The sequence below is a fragment of the Lissotriton helveticus genome, chromosome 6 (genome assembly GCF_964261635.1).
Source record: "Lissotriton helveticus chromosome 6, aLisHel1.1, whole genome shotgun sequence".
In the NCBI taxonomy this organism is placed as follows: Eukaryota; Metazoa; Chordata; class Amphibia; order Caudata; family Salamandridae; genus Lissotriton; species Lissotriton helveticus.
This window is the reverse complement of record NC_136067.1, coordinates 1,230,358,812-1,230,381,848: the sequence shown is the minus strand read 5'-3', so window position 1 is coordinate 1,230,381,848 and position 23,037 is coordinate 1,230,358,812. Positions and strand designations below refer to the sequence as shown.

Below are 23,037 nucleotides of genomic sequence, written 5' to 3'. Positions count from 1 at the left end.
TCATACCAGAATCAACCATGAGCCCAATTTATAACAGTGTTTTTTTGTTATTTGTATCTCTTCTTTTACACAGAAAACAACACATTTAAAAAACAAAAAAACAGATGAAATGGTAATCTACTTTGTAACTTCAATATATTCAGCCCATTTTAACACCTGCCCTAATCCTTATTTAAGCTGCTTTCGGTGCCAATTGCCTTTTTTTCCAGAATCATGCAATGTTTTTCCAATACTCTATAGGATAAACCGCAACACAAAGTTGTTAGACCTGTCATCCTATGAGTAATCTTCCACAAACTTTTTGCCTTCATCCCTCCTGTTTTCTGAATTTCATTTTTGTTGGCATTAGGACCACTGCTAACCAGTGCTAAAGTGAACTCTCTCCTTAAAACTTGGTACTATTAGCTTACACTTAATTAGCATATTTTCTCTAGTACCTGATAATTCATGTACCCAGAACCTGTAAACTCATTGTGCCATCCGCTTAAGAAGCACTTTAAAACATGACTGCGGCCAGCCATCTCAGGCTGTAGTGCAGTTTAAAAACTACCAATTCCACCTGCCAAAATAAATCTTTTACCAGGCCTAAACCTTCGTTCTTAAAACATATAAGTCACCCCTATGATAGGCCCATACAGCCCATAAGGGAGAGTGCATTACGTTTAAAAAGTCAGACATTTGTCATTAATGTTTACATGTCTTGGTAATAAAAAATTCATACATTTGTTTTTCAGTACCATAAGGCCTAGCTCTTCCCTTGGATAACATTTGATAAAATTGGGTTACCTTATTACATATAATAAGTGCTAGCTTTTGATTGGGAACATATAGAGATATCAAGTTTGGGCTCAAATGGATTATAATTTAAAATACTCTGTAACCCCTTGCCTGCGTCGGACGGCCCCCGGCCGTCCGATGTCAAGGTGGGCGTTCTGAACCGGATCGCCGGGAGCCTTCTGATCTGCGCATGCGTGGGATTTTCCTGCATCGTGGGGAAATTCCGGCCGCGGTCAAGGGGTTAAAGGTAACATCGGATTTTATGTCACAGTTCTGAAAATGATACTTTTAGATAGCTGGATTATTTTTGTTCTAACTATTCACTGCCTGCTGCCTGTGTCCTAAGTCACATGACTGGGAATAGCTTAGCAATTGGCCTTTGTTTAATCCTCCCAAACAGTGAGACAAGGGAGGATTATAAGTTGGCAGGATGGGGGCACGGAGATGTTCCCTGCCCCACTTACATCTTAAAGGGCTGCCTCGAGCTAATACACAAAGGAACCTGATATCAGTCTTTTGTCACTTCAGACTTCTTGGAACTTTAGCAGGGAAAGATTAGAACTTTCCAGAAACAGATGTGGAGATAGCCAGGATGCCCCCTCCACTTCAAAGGCTGAATTTGGGTATAAATATTGGACCACATGAACCATCTCTTTAGTACACTCCTGGACCGGAAGAAGACTTCAGAATGACTTCCTTGTACTCCAGAGGTCTTCTGTGCTGCTTGAGGCCTGCCCTGTACCTCAGAGGAATGCTCCGCTGCTACCAGAGGACTGCCCTGCTGCTTGAGGCCTGCCCTGTACCTCAGAGGAATGCTCCGCTGCTACCAGAGGACTGCCCTGCTGCTTGAGGCCTGCTTTGTTCTTTAGACGACTGCTCTGCTGCTTAAGGCCTACCTTGCTACTTGAATGAAGGGGAGAGAGGCTATCTCCTTGAACCCAGCACTACCAGAGTGACTCCAAGGGCTTGTTGGCTTGCCTCCTGTGTGAGCTACAGGGACATGCTAAGTTCCAGAGACCTTGAACCCTGCATCTGGCCGGTGCTGGAGTGAGTCCTAACCCCCCAAGTGGTGCTCCCTATATCCTGGACCCTTGGAAGTGGTATTAGAGGTGCCACTCCTGCCTAACCCTAAAAACTAGGAAAAATGTTCACCAAACAGTGCCAGAGGAACCGAAAGAAGACATGGACCTACTTGCCAGTCAATCTGCCAAAGTGCATCACCAGTCAGCCTGACTGTACAGTAGCTCCTGCTACGTTCTTCTCTGCAGCAGCAAAACCTGTTCAGAGAGGCCTCTGAGCAATGGTATCTAGCCTTGAGGATTTTGGGCTAGATGTAGGTAAATTAGATTTACCGATTCATAAATACCGAATTTTACCCATTCGGTATTCATGAATCGGTAAATCTAATGTAGGTAATTATTTGGTAAAGAATACCGAATCGGCAGGATTCGGTATTTATCGGTTCGGTAATTACCGAATCGGTATGTGTCATTGATTCCTATGGGCCTTGAAGCCCATAGGATTCAATGGCAAAAACCGATTCGGTAATTACCGAATCGGTAAAATTACCGAATTGCCAAGGGGGACAAGGTGTCACTTTGACACCCTGTTGCACCCCTGTTTCTGGCTTGTGTGCCATGTGACACACATACATGCCCTAAGGGCATGTATGTGTGTCACATGGCACAGGTGTACATGCAGGTGTACATGCACAGATGTGCATGTACACAGGTATTCGTTATTTACCATGCCATAGTATTACATGGTAAATAACGAATCGGTAAAGGCTTGTGGCACTGTTTTCAGTGCCACCTACATTTCAAATCACCGATTCGGTAAATTTACAGAATCGGTAAATACCAATTCTGTAAATTTACCGATTCGGTAATTTTTTAGCCCCCTACATCTGGAAATCCAAATACCAGTCGATAACGGCCGAAATCGGCCGTTACCGACTGGTATTTGCCATCCTACATCTGGCCCTTTGACTCCTAAAAAGGTGTTCAAATCCGAAAATTAAAAATCTTGACCAACCTTGACGGCGACAGGCTTCCCAGCAAGGACAATGAACTCCTGCTCAGAGCTTTTTACTGAGACCTTGTCCAGTGGCTCTCCAATGGTGATAGCGCCTTTTTGAACACAGCCTGCTGAACTCTACCTTCTTCTGGACTTTTTCACAGAATTTATTTGAAGGTAAGCTGAGACCCAGCCCAATTCATCTCGAGTATCCAAACTGCTCTCCATTGCAGTCCGCCTTAACTTTGCCTCGGTCTCTCAGAGCCAAAATTTGACGATTGACGTTTTGATCTTTTAGATGCTATTTTTCACCAAAAACTTTTCACCAAAAACTTTACAAATTCATTATTTCGGTTCTATTGATTGGATTGGATTTCTTTTGTGTCATTTTATTTATTCACTTTTTTCATATTTTTCTTCATTTGTGTAGGATTTTTCTTGTGCTGTATTTTAATTTTATTATTGCTTGTGTGCTGCATAAATAAGTAACACAGCACCTCTAAGTTACTCCTGACTGCTTTTGTGCCAAACTGCCAGAGGGTTAAGCACAGGTTAATTTAGTGTCTTGTGTAGTTCACCCTGACAAGGATTGTTGTTGTTGCTTAAAAGTAGGGTTATCACCTCGTCACCTCGTTATCACCTCGTCAATTAATTAAATACATACGTGTTTTGCATGTGCATTTACTTTATGAAACCATTACCTAGAATTCAATCGCATCCTTCATGATGAGAAAAATCTGTAAATGTATTTAAAAAAATCTCTCTAAATAAGCATAGCTCAACATAATCAGTGTCTATACACAATTGACTAATTTATGTGTTGAAATACTTAGTTGAGTTTTTCGTTTATGATTCCACATCACCACTGTTATAAAAAAAATGTATTTAAAATATTTCTTTATTTTGCATTTGCCGCAGAAAGAGGTACACAATAACACTTGTTTTCGCACCTACATGATAAGAATATGTCATGAGTTAAGTTATATTTAGTGATCAGAATGAAAGAAAAAGAAGCAAGTGTATGTTAACATTTTACAAATTTAATAAAGGCTGATTTGACTCCTCAAATTTCGTAGCATAACCAAGTTTCTGTTAGATTATGCAAACCCACCGAAATACACCCACCAAAGACATGGATGAAGACGTGCCGATGACATTCTGCAAAATCGGTTACAATATAAACAGAGGACGTTTACTGACATGCACCGGTGAAGCTCGAACGGTGCAACATGTTGTCACTCAGAAAGAACTTAACTACAGCAGCAAAGGTTTCCTCATTCTAAAGTGTGTGTTGAACACTGCTGGTATATATGTATTGAAAAACACACCATGCAAAACACAAGCCACATTTTTCTAATATCCACTTATCATGGACAAACATTAATTCAGTTTTCATAACTCTACTTTTACACATTTCTTGATCACAGTGTGTGCAATACATTCTGAACACATTTACCAAAAACTCGTAACTGCTTGGCTGGCTTCTGGGAAGGCGGGTATGTCAAACTGAACAGAGGTCTGACCATCTAGAGGTATCAGAGAGTTAGCAGCGACTTAACAAAACCATGCATCAAATCCCAAAGAAAACAGTAATTATTTAACCCATGCATTAAATATGGAACAGCCTACCCGCCTACCCACCTCATTGAAAGCCTCTGATGACCTGGCAGTGTTCAGAAAACACCTTAAGACTCGGCTTTTCAAGAACCAGTCTTAATAGTTCCCTGCCATCATGTCCACCTTAGCACCAATGTACATCTTAGTGCCAGGACACTCTAGCTGGAGTAGCTGTGTGCGCTATATAAAATCCTTTCATTTAATTTCATTTCATCATAATGCTATTCTAATTGACACTTTTATATTCAGCATATAGATTACATACATTTGCCCTTTGAACTCCCTGCCAAGTCAATTATATAAAATATATGTCTATCTTTACAAAGAAATAGCACCTAAATTGAAGGGAGTAAACTCCGCCTTTGCACCTCTTTGAATGTGCACAGTTAAGCACCATTAATGTAGGAAGGGGAAAGCTGATATTAATGTATAATGCTGATCTTAATGTATTTTAAAATATTTACAGCCATTTTTGTGCCCCTGATCAATCCCTGGTAACATGAGCGTTTTCAAAAAGGAGGGCGCTGCATTGCTATTTGAGAAAGAAAAACACTGGTTTAATTGAACAGAGACATTAACTGCAATCAAATCATGTAAATGCTAGTGGGTTATTACCAATGGCAATCTATGACTGCTGCAAAATTGAGATTGTTGATACACTGTGGGAAAACAGACAACTAATTTTCTTTAAACATGCACTGGCAAAGCCAATAGGTCTGACATTGATGCACCGAGGCATTCACAAATGCTATTTACATATGTTGAAATGGCTTTTATCACATTAAATCCTGCACTAATGGATTTGTCAATGCTGCAAAAAAGGATCAAAAATGATTGCTTTCTTTCTAAATTCCATATCAGAAATGAAGAATTGAACGTGACAAAACCTATTTCATTTTATTGAACTTTTCAGATGTAAAATAGCCCCTCATGTGTTCCAGTAGAAACACTTCCAGAAAGGCTGATTGATACACCAAATACCCAATAGTATGAGGTAAAAGAGCGGTAATCCCTGGGAGTAGTCAAAGCACGCTCTAGAGCATATGTTGAAGAATTGATAACAATACATATTGCAGACTGCAACGCTTCAAGGACTGATCTAAGGATGTTTAGGGTTTATACTTACCCTTTGTGAATTCACAAATTGGAAGAGACAGTCATAAACAGTAGCCACTGACGCCAACACCAACCAGACAAATAGGCAGAGGTAAACAGCGTGCGCCCGTTGCCTGGGTGTGTATCCTCAAACGCTGCTGATTTCAGTGCCCCTTTGCCCATTGAGTTATACTCATTCACTCTGAAAGTTACAACTTCGCTATTTTGCAAATTTATGGGCATTTCACACTTTTTTGTTCCTGAACCACTTGAGAAGTCATACATCAGAGACAGCCATTTATTTGTGAAGCACAAGCTAGGAACATGAAGCCTTACCAAAGTTCTCTGGCCCTGGATTCAATGCCTTTTGATGACAGAAACCAATGGAGAACACACGTGTTAGATTTTGTGACTGGCACAACTGTTGAGCATTCGCTGTGATGCTGAGTGCGTAATCTGTTTCAGGGAAATAGCTCAGTGAGTCAAAACACACAATGGTATATGCTATCATCTGTTGTCCACTGGCCCACATCCCAGCAATGCTTACTCTGCCTTCCAGCTTTTTAAGGTTGGAAAATTGAGTCTCATTACTCCGTTACAGTTATTTGCAACTCTCAGGAACGGCCGAAGCACAGCATGGAATATAAAAGACGCTACATAAAAATAATCTATTATGTTTTAAAAACCTAGAATATATTGGAAGCTGTTCAAAAGAGGAATTCAAACTAATAACTATTGAATAAATTTCATGAGAAATTTTGTTGAAGATGTTTAAGTGGCCACATCATATATTTCATATAAATCTAGACTCTTATTCGCTGATTCTTCTGCTGGATCACTCATCCTATTCCAGCTCCCTTACCTGCTTTGACTCTCTCACATTGATGCCTGACAGGACCTAGTCGAACCTTAGCTATCACAAATCTTCTGTATCTGATCTCCTTTACCGAGTCTTCATATAACAGAACTACCTATTAATGCCACTTTTTCTAAAAACGTTCTGAATCACTTAGCACACCCTCTCCAAAGAGTAAGAGTCTTACTTATTTCATGAGAATATATTAAATGTAGATTTGCGAATTCTGGGGACTGCAATCAGGACAGTATAAAGAGAGTGGAAGAAACAAACCTATCCCAAGTAGGAAACTCATCAATCCGAATATGTCCCTTAAAGGGGCTGTCCGGTGAAACAGTGTTTCTCAAACTCCTAGCATAGGTAATCAGACAAAAGAACATTCCAGGGGTCATATTATCAAGAACGGCAATAACATTATTGCCGCTTTAGCGGCAGGAAACTTCTGCTAAAGCAGCGATAAGGGGCTTGATAATATGCCATTGAGAATTCCCATAGAAGTCCAGGTTCTGGTGTGAAGGACATCAAACCTGGGCTTCTATGGGAATTCTCTAGGGCATATTATCAAGCCCCTTATCGCCGCTTTAGCGGCAGTTTCCTCGTCGTTCTTGATAATATGGCCCTAGATTTGCCTAGTGCTGGTGATGTTTAGAGACGTAGGACTGCGTAATGAAAACTGTCCTTTTCAGTAGATGGCTCCATTACTCCTTGAAGCATTTACCTCAGTCGTATTTCTGATGATCAGGCACACGTTACTCCACAACATATGCAGCCTTAGAGCTGATGCAATAGTGCTAAGGTGACTTGCACTGCAAATGTTTGAGTGACAAAACACCTTATAAGTTCTTATTTGACTTGTAAATCGCCAGTGTGCGTCCTATTAACGATGCAAAATGATCTTTGAACAGCGAAAATCCTCCAATGAGCACCCGTCATAAAACCTTATTGGAAAGCAACACGTACCACCTGTCTTTGTGGATCTACTGATCTACGTCAAAGAAATGTCAGTGGTGGAAACAGTCTTCCGATGGAGAAAAGACCTGCCGCGCAGCTTCGATAGATGATCAGATCCCAATTCTAAAGCTAAACTGGTGAGAGAAAACATTGAATGGAGTTCACCTCTGAGCAAAATTTTGCATAATTATGCTAAAGATATGTGCGATTTTCTGCCCGTTCAACAAGTGGCAAAATCATACATTTTCACAAATACTTCTGAGATCCTAGCAACTGCAGTGTGTCGGTCCCCTTTCTCAGGATTGCCGCTTTTGCAGGTCCTCAAGTGTCAAACAAGCATCAGCAAAGTCAATAGTTCTACCTTTACTCAACCAAGGCATGTGAACATATGCATTTACAAATGCTGCTCATGCACAAATGTTGCTTATCGCATTAACATTTGCACTATTGGCTGTCCCAGTGCTGAATAAAAAAACAACCAATTGCATTAATTTTGTACAGAATGAACATAGTAGATAAAGAATTGAATGTGACCAATATCATGATTACTGAGAGTACTTTGCAGTTCTAAAATAGTGCTTCATGTATACCTAAGAAAGCACTTCCTTGAAGGTGGAATAACACACAAAATAACTAAAAGCATGCTGTTAAAGAGTACTACATTCCTGGGTGGAACCAAAGGCCACTCAAGTCATATTTGAAAGACTGAAAATAGCAGAACCTAATTTTGCAATTTTACAATCAAAAGGAAAGTTGTTGTACCAATCACATCTTGAGCACCAGGAATCCTTATATATATATGCACGTTTCTTTTGAGTTTCTTTTACAGAAACAAAACTGTTCTAAAGGCATGAATCGTATTATTCAGTTGAGCTAACTGTGCAGATACTTTTTCATTATCATATATATCACAAGAGAAGTATCCTCAAGGTGCACATTTATATTAAGATGAAAAAATATTCTTTTGTCACCGAAGTGAAAGACTAATTTGTCATGCAAATCTCGTTCAGCTATGTTGACAGTAACGCCATGAACAAAGAAGCGAATGTGAGTCTGTTTCTACTGAACTCTAAAAATATGATGTTTCTTTTGTCAAGATTATCAAAGCTGTAGCCTGGCAGCTCTCAGTAGTACTGAATCATGCAATTTTGGTCGTAGTGGAATCACAAGATGGCTGTTCATTTTGCACTGCTGAACTACTCATATCACTTAGAAGTGTGCTAGCAACATAGACAGTCGCAGGTATCATAACACTGATTTTTAGCACGTTCAGGTTGCTTATCCTCACTCTCTATCTTTGAGAAACTCAGAAAATGTAAGTAGACAGCTTTTACAAAAAATGCAAGTAGACAGCTTGTATCCCTATTAAACACACAGAGACACCCATGCCATGTTTTATTTCGCAGAGCATCGAATATTTGGCTAAGTATCAGTGCGGCCCTGCATTTGTCTCTTTCAAGCTGTTTCTTCCAAAACTATGCTTTGCATGTGTCGCAATTTTTCAGACAGACTTATGGACTCGGCCAGCACTTTCAATGAAACTTTATGTCTAATTTTGGTTGGTTCTATAGTTCATTTTTCTCCACAGAATATGACGATCCAGTCGGTTATAAGTTTACCCAACCTGCTCTTGTAAGCATATGTCCTAATTAACTAAGTAAAGATATTTATTTGATTACTGTTTTTTGTAGCAAGTATATCAATCTTTAAGCAGGCCCATTCTATGAAAAGTCATCATTCTGTGGACCGCTCACCACGTGCAGGTCTGTTTCATAGTTGCAATCAATATCTGGGTTGCAGGATTCGGTCTTTTATTTATAATTTACACTTTTAAGGTCCTCGTGAGGAAATAAGGTTGTTTATTTCAATAAAGCAAACTAGGCCAAAAATACATACATTGTAAGAAGCAGAAAAAAAAACACAGGATCAGCACACTCGGTTTCTGTACCCCAGCTTTTGATAAAGGAATGCTGTACATTCATGCCTCCACCTTAGGGACATTTGGTTTGCACCTATACACATTCCCTTACACTGGAGAGCTGTGAACGCTTTTCCAGCACCCATGATCTTTCAGATCCCAGTTCAACAAGCTGAGCCACCCTCAGTCTTCTCTGTGAGACACAGTAGAAGTACCAAGCTTTGAGATCTTCCAATGTACACAGAGATGTGCGACTAATGTCCTCGTGTTCTCGTCTTCTGCCCTCCTTCATGCTTTGGGTTGTTGGGTTTCTTCTCCGGGTTGTGGACCGGCGAGAAGGGAAGTGGAAATCCATAGCCATTGATTCTGTCAAGGAAGACGCATTGGAAAAAGCGGACAGCAGCTGAGGGGGCAATCAGCGGAAAAGAGAGGTGTTTAGAGCGATGTGGAAGTAGATTATCATTTATGATTTTTCAAATATAAAGACATTAGAAATTTAACAACCAGTACTATCCTGTTAGATCAATAGTGTTAGTATGACACTGTCCTACAGAAAGAAAATAGGATGTATGCAGCGTTCCCATTAAAGTTTCAACTTTCTAGGGCCCACTCATTGATCATGCCGTGTAAATTTACACCAGTGAAGCATATTTTATAGGAAGGATTACATATCTGTTGTTGGAACACATTTACTCAAAACATTCACATTTTCATTAATTGTCCTGAGCGCATGATGCCTCATACTGCGATGAACGCACAGTACGAACAGAGTCGGGATCATCTCCAAACACAGAACTCATCTACATTGTTCTTTTTTTAATTTCGCATATCACTTACTGAATCAGATTGTAAAAAGATTGACGTGTCAAGCTATGTAGGAGAGATGCAAAATTTAACGTGAAATGTGACTGGGCTTTGACACTAACTGGCTTAGGAAGCCTGTAACAGTAAACCACATTTGACCCTAGGGTACTCTAGCTCAGCCCGTATGAGCTTCATCAGTCACAAAGATTATTATTCATAGATTTGCCAGAAGTGTGTCATTTAAGGGCCCTTCAAACAATACTACAGAATTTCGGGGCTGATTCACAAGACACATTGCGACTTTGATCGATCAGAAGGGCTATGAGGTTACAATGCCCTGGGTGATCAATGACCGGCCATTGCTGGGGAATTTGATTCTGTGTAAGAAGAATGAACGCCCTTAGCTCTTCTCACCCTTAACGTGTTGTATATTGGCTGTGACCCCACCAGAAAAGTACATGATTTTCTGAAGCGACAGACACAAAGGCATTCAGTCAACTTGGCATGCTCTCAGACCAATTACATATGTAATATCTGACCCATTTTTGAACTGTGGTGGCTTTCCGAAGATAGGCTCATATTTCTATTAACCTCTTTGGGCTCAAACGTCATAGCATTCTTTAGCATACATGTTTCGCAAAATGCAGTTTTCCTTTATTGATGTAATGTGTTCACTCACACAGTTCTGCTCAAAACACCCACATCCGGTGCTGGACTGAATGAGTGCTGTGCAATGCTTGAGAAATGCCATAACTCTCTGGAAAGGTTGCCCTTTGTCAAATGCAACTAGCTCATCCAGACATGGCTTTTACTTTGCATTCTTATATTTGCAGTCCTGCATGTATATTGGAAGATAAGACCCAGGAGGCAAAGTTGAAGCAGGAGTTGGATAAGGTGCTCACACCTGACCTGTGGCAATGTGAGCACTGTGTCAAATTCCATATGTCTCTACATGAATTGTCCTGCAGTTCATGACTTAGGCAGCTCACATACGAGCTGCTCAATGAGATGCTCTGACAAAGATATCATGCAAGTCATTCGATCACTGCATATCTAAGATATGCAGTGATGGAATGACTTGCAAGTATGTCACCATTGTTTGTTCATTAGTATACCCAGAGTAACAGGCCAACTGATGGGTTTCCAAGTGCTAGAAATGGGGTCTCTAATTGGCAGAGGTATGCACCTTGCCCAAATAGGGACCATCACACTAGTCAGGGTAAGCTAGGTACAAAATAAAAGTTAACTTGTGCTCACCCTCTGTTAGCTTGGCACAGAGCAGTTAGGCTTATCTAAAGAGGCAAAGTGTAAAGTATTTGTGCAACACACACACACACACACACACACAATGAAAACACCACAAATGAACTACACACATGTTAAAAAACCTGGACAATAATTCTATAAATAAATAAAGCCAAGTCCAAAACAACAAAAATCCAATGAGTAGAAGTTGAGTTATGAATTTTATTTATTTATTTATTTGTAAAGCGCAACATTCATCCCATAGAGATATCACAGCGCTAATGTAGCGGGACGGTGGTGGTTAGGGCTGGGGCTGTTAAGGTAGGTGGCATCAGTCCTTGGGGAATAAGTGGGTTTTAAGTTTCTTCCTGAAAGCTGTGTAGTCCTAAATCAGCCATAGTTCCAGTGGAAGCTTGTTCCAGTGCAAAGCTGCGACGTATAAAAAGGTGCGTGCACCTGCCCTGATCTTTCTGATCCTTTTAGTCTCAACTAGCACCTGAAGACGTGACCTTAGGCACCTGGGAGGAGTGTAAAATTTGATTTTATTCTGAAGGATCCTAGAGCCAGTACGATGGAGTGCCTTGTGTGCATGTTCTAAGAGCTTAAATCTTGCTCTTTGACACATGGGCAGCCAGTGAAGTTACCTCAAGCAAGTGGTTGCTGAGCTGTATCTGCCCATGTTGTACACCAGTTCGGCCGCTACATTTTGTATCACTTGCAGACGTTTGAACAGATAGTCTGGCATGCCAACAAAAAGTGCATTTCCATAATCCAGCCTACTGACCAGTAGGGCCTGTGTGATTGTTCTCCTACTTTCCAGTGGGTTCCAGGGAAAAAGCCTTTTTAAATGCTTCAGCATAGCGAAGCTCATTCAACACTGGGTCCGCACATGATCCTGCATGGATAGGGTGTTAACAATGAGAGCACCCACATTTTTTGCCCTGCTTGGGTGCTGGGGTATCTCCCAGCGAGTGGGGCCACCATGGCGCATCCCAGGTATGATTGGCTCCGCCGAGGAGCAGGATCTCAGATTTCTCTGCTTTGAGCTTTAAGCAGTGTTCCGACATCCAGGTTGCCATTTCAGTGAGGCAGTTGTTGAGTTTAGCCCTGGTGTCCTCATGCCTGTCTCCGATGGCTATTGTCAGTTGCATGTCATCCTCAAAGGAACAAATGCCAAACCCCACTTCGTACCAATTTTTGCCAAGGATGATACATATGCATTAAATAGAGTAGGGCTCAGAGATGCTACCTGCGGGACACTGCAACTGAGGGTTTTTGGACTTGAGCATAATGCACCCATTTGCACGTTTGTGTTCTGTTGCTCAAGAATGAACTGAGCCATTAAAGGGCTTTTGCGTACATCCCTTTTTCATGCACATTTTCCAATAGAAGCTGGTGGGAGACTGTGTCGAATGCCGCCGACAGGTCTAGCAGGATCAGGGCTTATGCCTTTCTCTGGTCCAGCAATGATCTTGCATTATCTAGGACTGCCAGGAGAATTGCCAGTACTGTTGGTGGCCCTGAAGCCCATTTGCGAGGGGTCCAATAGTGTGTTGGCCTCCAGATAGTTAGACAATTGTCTATTGACCAACTTCTCCAATACTTTGGAGAGGTAGGGGAGTTGGGAGATTGGCCAATAGTTAACTGGGTTATTTACATCTGAGCCTGCCTTTATCAGCAAGGGGGTCACTATGGCCTGTTTCCAGATCTCTGGGAAGACTGCTGTCTCCAGAGATTTGTTAAATAGCTGTGTGACATATGGGCCCAGGGTGGCTATGATCTGCGCAAAGATGAAATGTGGGCTGGGATCAAGAGGGGATACTGATTTGACTTCTCCCATTGCCTTGGCAACCACCCCTTATGTAAAGGGGGTGAAACTGTCCAGACATACGGGGGCGTTGGGATGAGGGTCCATGTTTTCACAATTGATGGGATCTCCTGGGGTATTAATGCTAACTGACGAGTAAATTGTGCATATTTTATTCATGAAAAATTCAATAATCATCCCACAGCATTCCACTGATTGATGCAGGGTTTGGGACATGCAGGTCGGTTTGCATAATTCTCGTACTATTTTGTATAGCTCTTTTACTGAGTTGCTGTTCTCATTTATTCGTTGTGCTAAATACGTCCTTTTGGCCTTCTTAATTGCATAATTCTAGCTCATGAGTTCTGCTTAGTATGCTGACTTTTCGTGGTCCAATCTGGACATTCTCCAGTTGCGTTCTCATATTTTGCACTTTTTTCCGTGCCTTAAGTTCTATTGTGTACCACTTTTCGGATACAGTTCTTTTTGTGAATTTATGTTTAAGTTATGGTGCACATACATCCAGTGTATTGGTAATCCCTGTTTCGAGGTTTATTGTGCCCCTGTTGGTGGGGAGGGTTCCCAGGGTCTCTAAATTGTTGGGGGCAAAGTGGAGTTGAAATAGGTCAGGGGTGACTCATTTCCAGGCTCTGTATGTCCTGTGCGTAGGTTAGGGAGCTTTTGCTGATATCGTGAGTTGGGTAAATGAGAAGGTAATTAGTGAGTGATCAGTCCATGTGACGGGTTTTATTTCCTTGACTGCGTTGGATTCTATATTGGAGAACAATGGATCCAGTGTATGCCCTGCAATGTGTGTGAGCCCTATGATCCATTATTTAAGTTGAAGGATCCGCATGTCGTTTTCCAGATGGGCTTCCACCTTATTTTTAGATTTTTTCAAAGTGGAAATTGAATTCCCCAATAACCATAAAATTTTTGTATTTTAGGCAAGCAAGAAATAACAGTGTAAGCAGTTTAGCGCTGAATTCTCAAAGAATAAAAAGAGTTCTAGTGCTAAAAGCAATATGCGCCTATGGGGCTATCTGGTCGCGCTGGGCCAGGGCAAAGTTAAAAATATAACCCATATGCGGTGGAGCACAGGCCAGATACAGACCCACGCAGGCCTGGTGAACAATGTACCTCATCCTGATCGCAACAGTGAGATGCGTGGTGCACTTGAGCGATGCGTTGAGCGATGCATTGATGCCGATCCCGCAGTGGTGGCAATGTGTAGATTCGATTGATGAAGGTCTGAGATGCATTGATTCCGAGTGCAATGCACTGGGTTTCCCCACATAGTCAAAGGAGGCATCGCTTCCTGTAGACTACTGTGGCGGCAAAGTGCGGTTCAGTTCTTCGGTTTCTGCAGGTGCTGCAGTGGTTCCAATGCGATGCCATTGGTTCTGCTCCTGCTACAGGGACGATGAGTCAATTTCAGCGCTGCAGTGGTTTCAATGTGATGCCCCAGGTTCTGCTACTGCCACAGGGACGATGAGTCAATTTCTGCTCACGCAGTCACCGGATGTGTTGGTGCCTCTGAAGCAAGTATCTGGATCCACTACCAGTGAACCAGGCATGAGAACAGAGGTAGAGACTTTAATACCCCTGAGTCTCAAGCAACAGGAGGCAAGCCAATAAGCCCTTGGAGATCAGTTTGGTGAAGGGCAGAGTCCAGATCTCCTCAGCAGGGTGAGAGAGCAGCAGGCAGCTGGGCAGCACAAGAGAAAAACAGGCCTTGCAGGTCAGTAGTCCAGCAGAGCGTCAGTCCTTGATGCAGCACAGCTGTTCTTCTGACAGAGTCCAGTTGTAGGTCCAGAAGTGTCTGATTTGATGGGGTGAGGGACTCAGTACTTATACCCAGTTGTGCTTTTAAGGTAGGGGTGACATCAAAGAAGCATCAATGAAGTTCACAGAGGCCCTTTCTTCTCAGCTCTGGCTCCAGACTATCAATAGGGGTGTACTCAGCCCTTTGTGTGGGGACAAGACACTGCCTATTCAGGTGCAAGTGTTAGTTCCTCCCTCCTTTCCTGCCCAGGAAGGGCCATCAGAATGCAGATTAGTGCTCAGACACATCTAACCTTCCTGTGCTTATGGCTGTCTAGAGAGAATATGCAAAGTGAGGCTATCACCCACTCCAGATGTGTATTGGAGTAAGGCTGCAGGCACACAGAGCAGTAAGAGCAGAGGAATGCCAAAAACAAAAACCAGAGCGACCCATATGTTCCTGTGAACTCGATATAGCTAAACAGCCAAAAAACATTTGTTCACAAGGAATTCTTTACAACAAAGCAATGAAAATGTGCAAGGAGTATTATGTTCTTGCATCCAAATAAGAAACGCAATTAGAGTAAAAGAGTATAATATTACAACACTATTATTTCATTGGTTGTCATAATGAATCAATCACAGAGATTGAGGGAGAAAATGGATTATCTGTAGGTCTATTTTTAAAGTTTTCCTGCCCACCTTCAGCTCCCTCTCCTTGCAGAACTCCTTCAACTCATGGCAAGTGTAGTTTGCTATGTAGTTAAGATCTCTGGACAATTTTTTCAAGGTATCACAATTGCGACACCAAAAACAGTTCCAAGTTGATGAAGGGGAAGCAGGAATCAAATTTAGAAAAATTACCAATTGAGAGAAAAAGGAGAATTTGAAAACTCATAATGGTATTTATTATAGAGTAGTAGTGAACAATGAGTTATTATATGGCATTGCACACACACAGGTTTGATCACCAGTGTTAGGAATGTGGTCTCTGGCTGGCAGGGGTATGCACCATGTCCAACTAGAGACCACCATTCATATCAGGATAAGCTAGATACACACTAAAAGGTAACCTGTGCTCGCCCTCGGAATCTTGGAACAGAGCAGTGAGGCTTATCTAAAAAGGGAAGGAGTAAAGTATTTGTGCAACACCCAAAAACATACACACACACACACAGTACCACAATGAAAACACGGCAGAAAAACTCCACATAAGTTTAGAAACATTGACAATCATTTTATAAATGAATCAAGAGCAAAACAACAAAAATCCAATAATTAGAAGTTGAGTTATGAATTTTTAAAGAAAACATAGAGATCTAGCTCTTAGAAGCAATACGCGCCTATGGGGGTTCCCTGGTGGCATTGGACTGGGGCCAAGTAAAAAGTTCAGGCCAAATGTAGTGGAGTGCAGGCTGGATACAGGACTCACACAGGCCCCGTGAACAAAGTACCTTATACTGGTCAAAACAGAGAGATGAGGGGCGCAGTCGAGCAATGCGCAGAGGGATGCTTTGATGTCGATCCCACAGCAGTGGCGAAGTGGCGGATTTCTCCACTAAGTTAAAGGATGCATTAATCTCGGTAGATTGCTGCAGCAGCGAGCGCCGTTCCGTGCATTGGTTGCTGCAAGAGCTGTGGTGGCTCTTCTGCGATGCACAGGGTTCTGCTCCTACCAAGGGATGATGCATCAATGTCTGCTCACACAGTCAGAGGATGCATTGGTGCCTCTGAATCAAGTATCTTGGTGTACTCCCAGTGAGCCTGGCAAAGGGGCAGGGGTAGATACTTTGATAGCCCAGAGTTTCAAGCAACAGGAGGCAAGCCAACAAGCCCTTGGAGATAACTTTGGTGCAAGGCAGTGTCCATCTCTCCTCAGAAGGGTGAGAGAGCAGCAGGTCAGCACAAGAGAAAATTATTCCGTCAAGGTCAGTAGTCCAGCAGAGTGTCAGTCCTTGATGCAACCCAGCTGTTCCTCTGACAGAGTCCAATTGTAGGCCCAGACATGTCTAATTTGATGGTGTCAGAGACCTACCACTTAAAGCCATATAAGCCTTTATCAGTGGGGGTGACTTGAAAGAAGGGTATTTGAAGTGCACAGAGGTCCTTTCCTCCAGCCCTGACTCTTAACTATCAGTAAGGGGTAATCAGCCATTTGTGTGGGGACAGGGCACTACCTATTCAGGTGCAAAAATCAGCTCCTACCTCCCTTCCTGCCCAGAAGGGCTATCAAACTGCAAATGAGTGCTCAGACAACCTAACTTTCCTGTGTATGATGCTGTCTAGTGGGAATGCCAAAAATGAAGCTATCAACCACCCCAGACAAGTACTGGAGACAGGCTGCAGACACACAGAGCAATAAGTCCAGAGAAATGTCCACTTTCTAAAAGTGGCATTTTTAAATTAGTAATGTTACATCCAACTTTACCAGTAAAGAGGATTTATCATTACCATTTCAAAGATATAAAACATGACAAAATTCCTTCTTTCTAATCAGTTATTACAGCTTAGAAGTGCATTAAGGAATTCCCAATGTTAACCTAGGAGAGGATTAGACCTCACAGTAATCAAAAACGCAGAAGTACGTGTCCTATCGTTTACTTACACAGCACCCTGACCTCTGAGCTACCTAGGCCTATGCTAGGGATGACCTAGGCATAATAAAAGGGGAGTTTAAGGCTTGGGAACTGGTTTTAAATGCCAAGTTGACGTGGCAGTACTGCACACTCCGGCTGTGCGGTGGCAGGCCACAGGCAGGTTTTAAAGGCTACTTGTGTGTGAGGCACAACAAGTGCTGCAGACCCACTAGTAGTATTTAATGTATAGGACCTGGGTATATGGTGTACCACTTCCCAAGGTATTACCACTTATGAGGGACTTACAAGTAAATGAAATATGCCAAACAGGTATAGACTAAGTATACCATGTTTAGCGGAAAGGGCATATACACTTTAGCACTGGTTAGCCATTGTAAAGCGCTCTGAGTCCTATAACAACAATAACAATGTCAGAAAAAGAGGAGAAGGGAAGCAGAAAGTGAGGGGTGACCCTTCAGAGGGGGCCGTATTCCAACATCAAGGTAAAGGGATTTGGGCTTGCTTCTTATTTATCACTGAAATAAAATACATACAAAGCACACTTCTCTCTGTCTAACCTGGCAGCCAAATGCCACAGACGGATTAAGATGCCGGTGTCAACATCATCCACCACTAAACGCAGTCTAGATGAGATGTCCATGAGTTGCCACATTCATTGTTGATCCAGATACCTAGTTTGTAGGCCTCAAAACATCCATATCTGGCCTATCAGTGACACAAGTAAAGTGGAGCAGGGATTTTCCTCAAGGCAGAACTGTATCACTGGAGATAGACTTCGATTATGAAATAGTGTCTATGTGTCAAGATTTTCCATAGCAACACAAGCCACAAGTGACTTCAAGCAAGTATATAGTGTAATGTTGCACAGGAAAGCATATATGTGATAGTCTGCTCTGCATACCCTGCCTGTTCCTGTTTAGTTATCATTTTGTAAAAAGCTGCCAGAATCAGAGGCAATACCTTGACCAGAAAGGTAGAACTGTCATACAGTATATAAACAGAGCAATAATGACATTTAGTAAATGTGATATTTTCATATTTTTGTAGAATGAATAGCATCCAATCCGAGTGTACAGCACATTTAACCAGCCGCGGTTCGTGCAGGTAACAGCGGTGGGCGGTGGGGCTAGGTAAGGGGGAAATTCGAGGGATGATGCAGAGGGAAAATGAAATAAATAATTATTTTTCCCTCTGAATTGTCTCTCAAAATCCCCGCTTACCTGGCCCTATCGTTGTGACCTGCACAGACCGGGCTGCATTTAACAAGGCTACCATTAAGTGACACAAATATTCTTAGAAGCCAAATATGCCCACTCATTCCAAAGATTATTGTTGAAGTGGAGGTAGTCTTGCATAATTTGACTCTGTGTCGCATTTGCATGTACTCTGGTAGCTGATGTATAAATACTAGCGGACATTCCTTTTCCTTCACACAGGTCTAGCAGCCAGTGGCGGCTGGTGACATTTGAAAGTGGTGAGATGTAAACATTGGGGATGAGTGGTGTCGCGAGTGAAGCGAGCAAGCCAAATTGACTAAAGGGGAGCTGGAAAGGCACTCGCCCCAAGACATTTTGGGGAGAAAGTAGCAAATGGTGCAATTGAAAGCAAATTTCAGACCGCGAGAATATTCATAAAGTAATTGGGAACGTGTAGTGTTGAAATAATTAAACACACTAAAAACTGTCTCATATATTACTGCATTCCTGCTTCCATCTAAGCTGTCCATTTAGCCTTACTGCAATATTTGAAAACAGTAGGTTTGGAAATAATCGCCCAATGGATATGTCACCCTTGATTTAGCAACACATAAGCTTCTCTTAAAGATGCAGGTTAAAGAGAAGAAGCTCAGGAAAGTCATTGGAACTCTCTGTATACGAACCAATTGCCAACATTTGAAAGTGAATATTTTCTAAAGCTATGGGGTAACCCAGTATCCCTTAGAACCTGGGCCTATATGATAAAAATAACAATCGGTTCTGTCGGGTGTTGGAACAATTTCTTTGTGGTATTCGATATTAAATGAAAACAAAGCAATTGAGTAAAAGCAAAAAACTTGAACACAATAGAGAATAAATTATTTATCTCATTTATAGAGAAAAACATATTTTACTTCATAGAAATGCAAGAATTATCATGGCATGAAGGCTGTCAGACAACTCAATTAAAAAAGCGGAGCATGTGGGCGTGATTATAGTGACAAGGTGAGTGAAGTAACAAAGTGACAAGGTTTGTGTATTATACAACAAGGTGGACAGAAACTGTACAAATGATTAAATAAAGAGATATTGGAAAGGTTCAATGAACAGATCAAATGAATTTGGCAACCTAGCTTAGTCAGTGAATTACATCAAACGTTTTACTAGGGAGCCTATTACATGGACCAAAAAGTCGTCAATGTTTTGACCCTGACAAAATGCATACATTAAAGATGTTAACATGGGTCTTCTTCAGGACAAAGGAACGCGCTGGACAGCCGGTATGCAACATACGCAATACTCAGCCCCGAGGCTTCGGGGATAGTGAACCAGTGGTACAGTCCAACTGAGCGTAAAGTTGAGCGACCTGGTTAATGGAGGTCAGGCAGAGGAGTTCCTTGGTGCTCAAATGCCAGGAAGATAGGGACGCGTTTATCGTTCCAAACTGCAGCGTCATGAAGAATCAAGGCTGCTTGATCTTGCAGAAGCTGACTTGAGGCAAAATCCATGGAAAGTCTCACAGACTGCCGGCAAACAAAGCTCAATGCTGTGTCTTGCCTTAATTCTTCCCGACTCTGCGGTTTGGAACGATAAAGGCATCCATGTATTCCCACTAGGAATACGATTAATTTTTCCAGCGTACGGTACAGCGACTCTGTGACTGTTTCCCACCTTCCTGGCTGACACCATTTGAGCACCAAGGAACACCTCTGCCTGACCTCCATTAACCAGGTCACTCAACTTTACACCCAGTTGGACTGTACCCCTGGTTCACTCTCCCCAAGGCCTTGGGGCTGAGTATTGTGTATATTGCATACCGGCTGTCCAGCGCGTTCCTTTGTCCTGAAGAAGACCCATGTTGACATCTTTAACTTATGCAGTTTGTCAGGGTCGAAACGTCGACGGCTTTGTGGTCCATGTAATAGGCTCCCTAGTACAACATTTGATGTAATTCACTGACTATGCTAGGTTGACCACTATCATTTGATTTGTTAATTTGGCCTTTTTCAATATCTCTTTATTTAATCATGTGTACAGTAATTGTCCACCTTGTTGTATAATACACAAACCTTGTCACTTTGTCACTTCACTCACCTTGTCACTTTAATCACGCCCACATGCACCGCTTTTTTAATTGAGTTGTCGACAGCCTTCATGCCATGATAATTCCTGACTTTTTATGAAGTAAAATACGTTCTTCTCTATAAATGAGATAAATTGTTTATTCAAGTTTTTTGCTTTCACTCACTTGCTTTGTTTTCATTGAATATTGAACACCACAACAAATTGTTCCAACACCTGACAGAACCAATTGTTATTTGTTACATTTGAAAGTGGGCTACCTTGGACTAGATGAAAGCCCAGTGGGCCCTTTACAGCTCAGCAGGTCTGCTGAAATCATATGTGTGTTTTCTTTGCTGCGAAGCATAGACAACTAAAAACAAACTCAGGCCATGTCAGAGATTTCATTTCAATTTACAGGATGATGCCACCACTCTTTATAATTTATTCAATTGATGGTACAGTGCATTTTGCGCTTCAATGATTATCTCCAGTGATGCTGCTCTCACGTTTACAGGGAGCAACATGACACGGGGCACAGAGAGAGCTGGGTTGGCACTATGGCTAACTCACTTGCCTTATCTTGGTAGAGAGAGAGGTATTAGAACCTGGAGGACTGGGAGAGAGGAAGAAGAGAGGTGGGACAGAGGAAGAAAAGAGGATGGAGAGAGCAGGGTGAAAGGAGGGAGGGGAGAGAGAAGAAGAAGAGAGGTGGGGTAGAGGAGAGGGATAAGGAGTGGAGGAAGGAGAGAGCAGAGGGAGGAAAGAGAGGAAGCAGGGAGAAGAGGATGGAGACAGAAAGGAGACAGGAAGAAGAGAGAAAGGAGAGGATTGTCGGGACACCAGAGCAAGTGTCTCTAGGTTTAAAAATAATTTGTGATCTCAATACAATGCATGAGTAACACCTCAGTCAACATAATTGTAGGAAAGTAGCATCTGCTTCTTATGTTTTCTACCGCTTTTTACTTTTTGCACCCACTGTTTTGACTGGTCTGGCTGGGATCCCGCTATTCAGGACCCCAGCCTATTTGCTTTCTCCCTTAAATTGGTATGTATGTACTGTGGTACAACTCCAGATTGGCTACTGGGGTACCCTTATCAGTCCCTAGTATATGGTACACATGTAGCCAGGGCATAGGTACCCCAGAGGCCTCCCATGGGCTGAAGCATGTATTATGCCACCCTTGAGAGGCCATGCAAAATGGAACCTCAGGTCTGCTACTGCAGCCTGTGTAAGCTGGTGCTTGAACCACTTACAAGAGATATAGGTCCACTATATCTATATATCACTACACTTAAAACTTTATAAGCCACCCCTATAGCAGGCCTTAACAATCCTGAAGACGGGGTGCTGGGTTTTACGTGAGAGGGTGCTCCTACATGAGCAGGGCCCCTCTGCAGTCTTCGGGGACCATTCTACCGGGCTGTACGTGATACTGCCAGACATATAGGTAGAGCTGCATTATAACCTTGTGGTAAATGCTGTCTCGAAAATGACTGCAACAAAGTATGTCATGTTTGGTGTCAAACACCTTGGAATCATACCTCCACAACAGTAACTGGTGTGGGAGGTATGATTCTTCCCCTCAGAACCGAGGTTCTGGGGGTACCTAAGTCTACTGGTACTGTTAGACCTGGCACCATTGGCGTGGGTCTCCCTTCCATTTTTTTGTTGTTGCCTCCTGTGGTTTTGCTATGTTTCTTCTGGTCTAGATGCTTTGGGCACTTTGCCACTGCTGTTCAGTGCCCAAGTGCAAGTGCCCCCCTATTGTAAATTGTTGTATGGATTAAAGACTCCATGATTGGTTTATTTGATTTACTTGTCAGACCCTAGTACAGATCACCATGTGTGCCCAGGGCCTGTAAATCAAATGCTGCTGGTGGGCTTGCAGCACTGGTTGTGCCACCCACAGAAGCAGCTTGTAAATTGTGGCTCATGCCTGGAATTGCAGAGCCTGTGTACAGTCTGGGACTGCCATGTCGACTTGGCAAATGCACCCACTTGCCAGTCACTAAACCTTCCCTTTTCTACATGTTAGTCACCTCTATGGGCAGGGTGCATTGTATGTGAAAGGCAGGACATGCCCTGGTCTGTGTGGCATGTCCTGATAGTGAATTACAGCCAATTTCGTTTTTTTACTATTGGAAGGCTACCTGTTCCCATAGACAGAATGGGCATCTTATAATCCTAACTGATCCATGGAACAAGGTAGAAAAATGGGTTTAGTGTGCCTGCACCCAGAATGTTAAAATACATCTTTTAGTGTGGGTGATTTTTACATTCTCTGTTTGAAAATACCTCTTTTAGAAAGTAGGTATTTTCTTTCCTAACC

The 23,037-nt window shown here is 42.3% G+C and overlaps 1 protein-coding gene across 1 annotated transcript in view; it reads right to left on the bottom strand.

The window, feature by feature from the left end:
- Positions 1-3,813: 3,813 nt before the first annotated feature.
- LOC144762658 (uncharacterized) overlaps positions 3,814-23,037 on the bottom strand; it is a 1,356,333-nt gene continuing 1,337,109 nt past the window's right edge. The window contains exon 33 of the mRNA XM_078647891.1: positions 3,814-9,633. Within this exon, the coding sequence (XP_078504017.1) occupies positions 9,485-9,633 (149 nt within the window). The 3' untranslated portion in view covers positions 3,814-9,484. The remainder of the gene's footprint in view (positions 9,634-23,037) is intronic.